Here is an 8,721-nt window from a genome sequence, read left to right as displayed (position 1 = left end):
GTAAAAAAGAACTAGACAGAGCCATTAAGATGACAATTAAATTAAGAAATTGAGCAAGTGATTGGAATAAATTAAATTCAGACATAACTTCATCCAGGCTCCTGGCAGAGGAACATCTGACATTTCTATACAATTGTTAAATAAAAGAAAGTTCTTGTTAGTGCATTTCACAGCGGGAGGGGATTTAGCGAAACAACATGGATGTACAGGCTTTGATATTTAGTTATGATGATGATGTTAACCAAAAATGAATCCATCTCCATGACGACTCCTACCTTGTCACATTTAAAGAGAAGAAATCTGTATTCATTGATTTCAGGCTAGGGTTTCCGTTCAGTTCTGGATCAGGTCGAGTGGCTCTGACCAGGTCAAACAATGCTGCATCACCTTTAATGATGCTGCAGCAAGGAATCGTTGGATATCACTTCTCCTTTCCTTTCCTAAAGGAAGGTCCAGTATTGTCTCTGCTAAAGAAGATCAGATAGGAAGCAGTGAAGCTCCTGGACCAGGTCTGATACTTCACCTCACTTTGTTCACTTTGAACCTTCCTCTGATTAACAACACTCTTTGGCTGCAGCCCTGGTCACTGTCTCATTATCGCTACAAGATTGGTAGTGGCAGTTGAGCTTCTCCTCACATACTCAACAGCGTGAATGTAAATTTAGTCACGAGCTGTTACGATGCACATTGAAACACTGTAAAACTTTATTTGCACTTGTTTTAATTGAACTAATATTTATTGTAAATCAATTCTTTGTGTGAAGTGTTGTAATGAACAATATGACTGACTGTTCATCGCTGTTTACTGTCAGCATGATATCAGGAGCAGAATACTGACAGAACACACCAGGTGTCAGGACATTAAACACACTGTAGCGCCACATTATGTAATAATGTAATACATTTTCACCTCTTTATGTAATAACACTGCATTTTATAACAAGCTGCCACATTTGGTAATAAAATTCTTAAACAGAATACGTAATAAACTTTATCGCATTTTGTAATAAACTCCAACATATCGCATCAGTTATTACAAAATGCAGGTGTTGCACTTTTTCTAATGAAGTTATTGTAATAATTTGGTGCATTATGTAACAACTTATTACAAATGTGGCAAAGTTTATTATATATTAATATATGTATTTATTACAAAATCCAGCGTTATTACATCATGAGGTGAAAATGTAGTACATTATTACACAATGTGGCGCTACACACACATATCAATACAGCTAGTGAATCAGTTTGTATCATAACTGTATGATCCCATGAGAGCTGACATTTAGAGCAGCAGCAGGGAGCCACGGGTGGAGGTAATGACCTTAATGATGGCTCCTCACTCTCATCACTTCCACCTGAGCTCTTCCTGCCACAGCAAATCACAACGTCTGAACGTGGAGACCGCTAGTGGTCCTCCTCGTACAGGACTTCGTCGATGAGCACGTCGTTGTCGTCGACGGGGATTTCCCCACACATCTGTTCTTTGAAGGCCAGTCCGATGGTGTAGGGCTTTCCTTTGGGGTGTCTGAGGCAGCGCTCCAAGTAGGTGTCATAGTAGCCCCTCCCTCGACCCAGACGCCTCCCCATCTTGTCAAAACCCAGGCCTGGCATCAAGATCAAATCCAGACCTCCTGGAAAATGAGAGCAGACACAAGGTGGGTTTACATGGACACTCTGAAAGAATCCCGTGACTGATATTAGCCATATGGCTATAATTTAATTAATATTTACATTATACATGTCCATTAATATGTACCTGTATTGTCCCATTTTTTAAAAGAAATAAAGAAAATACAATTCAAACTCAAATTGAATTCATTATGAATGAGTCTTTCGGGTTTACTGTGTTCTGAGTGTTTTTAATGAGTGTGTGTATGACTTGAACAACCCAGCGGGACGGGCTGATTTGTCTGATTGTCTGAACCAGACAATATTCAGTTTCACCATTTACATGACGCAATTTTCATTTCTTTGGGTTTAAGAAAGGTTTATTCCACCTCTTTGGCTTGTTTATTCTGACTGATCTGTTTATATGGAGCATTTTAATTCGGTTTTGATGTCTAAATGGAATATTTGGCTCCATGTAAACCCATCAGTCATCAGGAATGAAGGTGTAAGAAAATGTACACTTTTACTTGTAGATACAGACAGCAAACCACAAACACACAAGGTCTACAGGTACTCTGCAGTGGAGACACGGCGGCCTACAGTGTAGCTTACACTGAAAAGATCTGAACAGAAAACACAAAAGTGGTGTTGCGATCTCACTTTTTATTCTACGTTTAGACAAGCGTTTTTTGGGGGAAATCTGCTTTCAAGTGGTGAATTTGATGTTGTATATACGGCAGGCGGCTAGGTGGCAGTGTGAAACACACCAAAGTCCATGCGGCTGCGCGTAAATGCATACGGGATGTGTGCAGATCAGAGCATGCGTTTTTACTAGTGCTGTCAAACGATTCAAAATCGAAATGTCCCTTGAATTATACTCTTATCAACATGGAAAAGTGGACAGGCTTTCTTTGTGCAATTTTTTTTTATTGAAAACAACAACAACGAGTAGTGTTATATTTCACACTAACATTCTCACTTTGAGCAGTCATTCACATTTGAAGCAAAATCTCACACAACGTAACACTGTCTATCAATAAACGGAGGATGACGGTGCTTCAGAGGCTGAAAGTTTTGACTAATTTGACCTGTCAAACTGTAGGATGTGTTAGAGACTAATTCATCTGTCTAACCATCAGAACTATGACACCTGAAACTGTAAACACAGCTGATCGATCGAAAAAAAATACTGCTCCAGTGAATTTACTTTCTGTCATTGAAAACAGGTTTTTGAATGTAACTCAAGATTTTTGCAGCTCTGTTAGGTCATGCATGATGTATGCTGATACCAGACTTCAGAAGTCTGGCAGATATTCATGACTGGTCTGGCCGCGGTTGAACTACTTCAGCGTGACATCATACCATCCCAAGACTAGCAGTGGCCACAGTTTATGAAAAAACAAAGAATGTTAATCTCGCGATAAAAAGATTGACACTGTTAAAATTGATTTGTGTTAATGCATTAATAACGCAATTTTTTTGACAGCACTAGTTTTTACCCTTTAGATGGGAACGGTGGAGTGTTTTTAAGCCCAAAAACGCTGTCACCGTCTGAAAGAAAGGCACATCCGATGAAATATTTTGTTTCCGCAAGTGTTGTTGTGTAAACAGGCCCTAAAGCCTTCACAGACCCATCAGGAAGGAGTCTCAGTCTGTGAGTCAGTGAGGGTGGACATTAGTATCAGAACACATATTAACAGCTCTGGAGAGCAACATGGATTCCCCCATCTACCCACAACCAGTCAGCTGGGATTGGCTCCAGCCTCCGCTGCACAGATAAGTAATACAGCCCATGGACTGGATGTGCTGCACTAGGTTATGATGATATGAGAGCAGATCAGGGCCCATATTTATCTAGTGTCTTAAATTGGAAATCAGTCCAGGCTGGCTAAAACATCACAGAGTGACACAAATGTTGTCCTACTTTTAAGTTTAGGAATAGAAGCATTTTATCAGTTTTCTTCAGGAAACTTCCTGCCAAATTTGTGAGATTTTTTTCCACTAAACTTGTGCAGAAAGTAGAAAACACTGGTGGATGTTCTAATCTCTCCATATTAAACCTACATCAGGCATGGGAAAGCTATAATTCCACAAAGAGCCGGTGTGGCTGCAGGTTTTCTTTGTGGAATAGCTTGCCCATGCCCGACCTACATGATAGTGAGGAGGAAAATATTTTATTGGAAACAACCAACGGCTTGTGCAGCACCTAAGCCTCACACAGCGATAATGATGTGCAGCTGCAGTCATGCAGATTTCAAATTACCCACACAAAGCATGAGAATACAGTAGGTTTACATTCTAATTATTGTCTTCTAAACAATGTGGGTCAAAGGAGAAATAAATGATTTCCCCACCTGTACGGGCAGTAAATTGTATAATAAATTATATAATAACAAACATTAGATAACAGTTTTGAGGTGTAGCTCATGCACTAAAAGGGGGGAAAAAATCAACCATCCTCTTTTCCAAGTTTTTAAATATAAGAATATGATATATTTGAATTTCTTTCTCTATCTGTTGGTAACACAACAGTTCATTATGTTACTATGAGCTGGGGAAATATTTGGATTCTACTCAAGGAAATGTTAACATGAGGACACAGGTCAGAGAACCTGATGGTGCCTGGCCTGCATGACAGGATGATGCTGAGAAATGTTGACATTCACTCAACTGTAGTGACACAACGGTCAAACCTGATTCTGCAGGGGGCGCTCACACAGGAACACTGACGTCCTGCTAGATGCAGGTCAGATGAGCTGACTGCAGGCCAGTTACTGTACCTGTACAGTCACTTCTCTCATCTTCAGAGGAACAACGGCTCCATCTGCTGGTCATTCTGTGTCATTCCACTCCGGCTCCACAACAACTCCACGCACTGAGCACAGTTTTTTTTACAAGTAGATTAAATTATGGGATAAGCCACTTGCTACCAATTACACACATTTGCGATAAATGCTGCATGGGCAGGACAAACATGGACTTTTCACCCTCCTCTGCTCAGGCAGGGACCCTGCTGAACTCCACACCACCACTTCTTCAGCATCACTGCATTCATTACTGCTCTGTTAACTGCTCTGCTATGGTCATTTTATTTGCACAGGCAGAACCACCTACACCAGGGGTGTCAAACTCATTTTAGTTCAGGGGCCATGTACAGCACAATTTGATCTCAAGTGGGCTGGACCAGTAAAATATCAGCACAATAACTTAGAAATAATGAGAACACAAATTTTTCCTTTTGTTATGGTGCAAAGAGAAAAATTATGTGCAATTTAATTTTATGCCTGATCAATCCTATTATACTTACTTTTAACCTGCACTCATCTGTAAATCCTACCATTGTTGCACTTCTGGTTAGATAGTAACTACATTTCATTGGTGTTGTACTTGTACTCAGGACAATGACAGTAAAGCTGGATCTAATTGAATCTTCAGTGAAGTCTTCAGAATCGTCAGTGCCGTGTACAGTACGTTACCTCCAGCCAGTGCTTCCTCTCTGCTGTGGTCATCCTCAGCAGGCTGCTGGATGTTCCAGGAGGTCAGAGGCAGCATCTCCATGTCCTTCACACTGTGGAGCTGCAGCATGTCCATGTGATTGTTGCTGCTGTTGTATTTGGGGATGAAGCAGCTTTTACCCATTTTAAACACATCCTTGATGATTTCATTGGCGCGTACTTCATCGCTCATGCTGAGAAACACTGCGATCCGGTTACAGGACACGTACTTGGGATGTTTGAATAGCTGCAAGGAAATACAGGAAGGTCAGGGGACAGCGGGGCAGGGGTCAAAATGATGATGTAGGGCAGGCCCACAAGTCTTCAACCAGCCTGATCACAGCACATTCCCTTGATGCCTCTGATTTGTGATGTCGGCACTTTGCCAGATCTCACAAGTTAACTAGATGATTGACTTGATTAACTGAACCCTTGACTCCACCAACTTAATTATTTAGTATGGACTTTTCCTTGTCATCCATCCAAACTTTTTGAGTGATGCTTGGTTGAAGACGAAGATAAAAATTAAAATATGATAATAACCTTTAATCCTGACCATGTTCAGCATGAACATCTTTGAGACATCATTGAGATTCACACGTGACAGTCCACGTATGTCTACTGTAACTTCGACATCATGGTGGTTTACCTGGGTAATAAGAGAACCACTGTTCCAGAATTAAACCTGAATAGTCCAGTAATTTTAGGCCAAAAAAGGGGTCAACGTTAAACAAATTGCAACAGAAGCAAACTCAACTGATTTTGTATCCTCAGCATGTCCTGAGTGAGGGAAAAAAAGCCCCGAAGAATCCCATTAGGGGAAAGTTTAGAACAACACCCAAACATATCCCATTTATACGCATATTTAAAAAAAATTTCACGTGTATAGGGTAAAATTTTCAACCTTTAGATATCTTCATGAAAATTACTGAGTTGATTACTTACATTAAGACAAACAAAAAATGTATTACAAGTTTTTTGAAATTCTTTGTTAACATGAGCACATTTGCATAAATTTGTATAAATTTGCATAAATTCCACCGTTTTGACGGCACATGTGTATATGAAGTTTCTGTGGTGGTACCGGCATAAAAATTGGAATGAGTTGACTCCATCGGTCAACCGACAAGTTGACCACTTTAAATTTCAAGATGACTGTAATTTTTCAAGACAGCCACATCCTTAGTAGAGCAGGTATGACATGAGCCAACAGTGCATAATCCAATTATGTATGGCTAATTTGCATACATACAACACCTGATCTAAACATTGAGTAGAGCAGGTCTTGTTCAATTTTGTTAACATATATGTTAACAAGATTGAACAAGACATTTTTTAACTGTAATATGATATTACAGTTAAAAAAGGAATGGAACCAATTTAGGCCCATGAGCATTAATAGAGACGGAGCATGTCATACCTGCTCTACTAAGGATGTGGCTGTCTTGAAAAATTGCAGTCATCTTGAAATTTAAAGTGGTCAACTTGTCGGTTGACCGATGGAGTCAACTCATTCCAATTTTTATGCCGGTACCACCACAGAAACTTCATATACACACGTGCCGTCAAAACGGTGGAATTTATGCAAATTTATACAGATTTATGCAAATTTGCTCATGTTAACAAAGAATTTCAAAAAACTTGTAATACATTTTTTGTTTGTCTTAATGTAAGTAATCAACTCAGTAATTTTCGTGGAGATATCTAAAGGTTAAAAATTTTACCCTATTCACGTGAAAAAAATTTTTTATATGCGTATAAATGGGATATGTTTGGGTGTTTTTCGAAACTTTCCCCTAATGGGATTCTTCGGGGCTTTTTTTCCCTCACTCAGGACATGCTGAGGATACAAAATCAGATGAGTTTGCTTCTGTTGCAATTTGTTTAACCTTTTCTCATAAAATGACTGGACTAGAAAGCCTGTTGTTTCACGGCAGAGCTAAGATCAGCTGATCACTGAGCGTGTCTGTCTAACGTACAGTAACCAGTCCAGACTACGTTCAAAAACACAACAACATTAACAGTTAGTGAGACGACTAGTAGCAGAGAGGGGTTCTTTCTACCTGACTTTACACTGATGTGAGAGCAGCTCACTGACTGATTAATTCGGCTCTAATAGAAACATCAGTTCACTTTATCTCCGCATTAATCCTCCATTTTCAAGTCTGCCTGCCTGGCACAAATTGTTTACCTACTCATAGTCATTGGGAGAGAAACCAAAAAAGCTTCATTCTCTCTATATAAAAGCTTCATTTTACAGCACGTCCGCCGAAACGACATTTTAAGCCCATAGCAGGGAGTCTATCAGATGTTGCATTCAGGCTCTCCCCGTGAAGTGATGTACGCTACCAGAAGCAGAAGAGAGAAACGACGCTTCTATGGTAATAGTTTGTAATAACAGACGACGCCTCTCTTCTTCTCTTTATCACGACCTGAACTTTGTCTTACCTTTTGTGAAACGACCAGGGACTGTCGTTGTTTCTCCTCGTTACTCAGCGCTAAGACCCGTCGCTTTATTTCTTTCCGCAAAGTTTGTTTTGCAGCTCTCAGTGCAGCCATCTCGGCTCTGCTCACGGTGCAAGCTAAGCTAACCAAAAGAAATACAGTTTAACAGACAGCCACGTGAAGTGCGTTGTGTGTTACTGGTGTGAAAGAAGAGATTTCGACATAGCGCTTCGTGTAACTTTCTACAAGTTACACATTAACTATCACAACAACACATGGCTGTCATGTTTACTGGAGGTTCAGCACTTTACGACAACCGTGGGTATCTACGTGTGCCGTAAATCGTCCTGGCGCATGCGCGACTGTTCATCAATGGACAACCAAAGATAAACCGTCTTTGGGACTGTTCAGAGCGATCGCTCTGGGACTGTTCAGGGCGTTTTTAAAAAAAAAAAAAAACATTACTTTAATTCTCCCAAAAATTCCTCAGTAACAACGGGACAACAGACCGCAGGAATGGTTCAGTGGGTTTAGTTCTAGAAGGAGGTCTAAGTGCATAAGCACTTACAAGACACTTAACAGGAAAATTATAACAACATACAGAATAAGAATAAAGAACAATAAAACAAACAGTAAGAAAATTGCCTAAATATTTATTTTTAAAAAGGGGTAAAGAAAAACTACACTAATGAAAACATCAAAGTCAGGTTTTGTTTTAGCAAATTTACAATTGTGAATGACTGTAAAACTTGAAAATTTCAAATCTGGCTTTCACCTTGATGAGCTTTGTGATGTGATAGTCAATGTAAAGCCACAGCCATGGATTAATCTAAAAATATCATTTTCTTTTGGAAATGGTCTTCTACTATCACAGTGACATCACCAAAACCTAAAAATACTCTGTCTCACTCACTGTTGTCACACCTGGTGATAGCTTCAGTAATTCATATTTAGTCAGTGTCATTCTTACACTGACCATTATTTAAATCCTTAACTTTATGTAATTTTTTTTTTTTGGACTAAAAAAAGGTCCCCTCTAGCGTGTAGCAGTTCTTTTAAACTGTCAATCCTCATACATGTTTTAAAGCCTTTTGTCCTTTTATTTCAGCTAACTAACAACCAAGGAGACTGATCTGTGTCTGCATGGAGAACAATTTTGCTTAGTCATTTG

The 8,721-nt window shown here is 39.6% G+C and overlaps 1 protein-coding gene across 1 annotated transcript; it reads right to left on the bottom strand.

The window, feature by feature from the left end:
* Window positions 1–1,180: 1,180 nt before the first annotated feature.
* Window positions 1,181–7,858, bottom strand: mthfs (5,10-methenyltetrahydrofolate synthetase (5-formyltetrahydrofolate cyclo-ligase)). Its single transcript, XM_085772554.1, has 3 exons — window positions 7,554–7,858; window positions 5,088–5,352; window positions 1,181–1,634 (listed from the first exon to the last, which is right to left on the bottom strand). Exons 1-3 carry the CDS (start codon window positions 7,662–7,664, stop codon window positions 1,408–1,410), a joined length of 603 nt encoding a protein of 200 aa, XP_085628680.1. The 5' UTR covers window positions 7,665–7,858; the 3' UTR covers window positions 1,181–1,407.
* Window positions 7,859–8,721: the final 863 nt, after the last annotated feature.

The sequence above is a fragment of the Trachurus japonicus genome, chromosome 3 (assembly GCF_045865225.1).
Source record: "Trachurus japonicus isolate A0001 chromosome 3, Traja_1.0".
Classification (NCBI taxonomy): domain Eukaryota; kingdom Metazoa; phylum Chordata; class Actinopteri; order Carangiformes; family Carangidae; genus Trachurus; species Trachurus japonicus.
The sequence above is the reverse complement of the archived record's forward strand: the minus strand, read 5'-3'. Positions and strand labels throughout refer to the sequence as shown.

Coding starts and splice junctions, on each gene's coding strand:
- mthfs (XM_085772554.1), bottom strand. CDS start 7,664: ATGGCTGCACTGAGAGCTGCAAAACAAACTTTGCGGAAAGAAATAAAG. Junction 5,353..7,553: donor CCCTGGTCGTTTCACAAAAG/GTAAGACAAAGT, acceptor ATTTCCTTGCAG/CTATTCAAACATCCCAAGTA. Junction 1,635..5,087: donor AGAGGAAGCACTGGCTGGAG/GTAACGTACTGT, acceptor CTCATTTTCCAG/GAGGTCTGGATTTGATCTTG.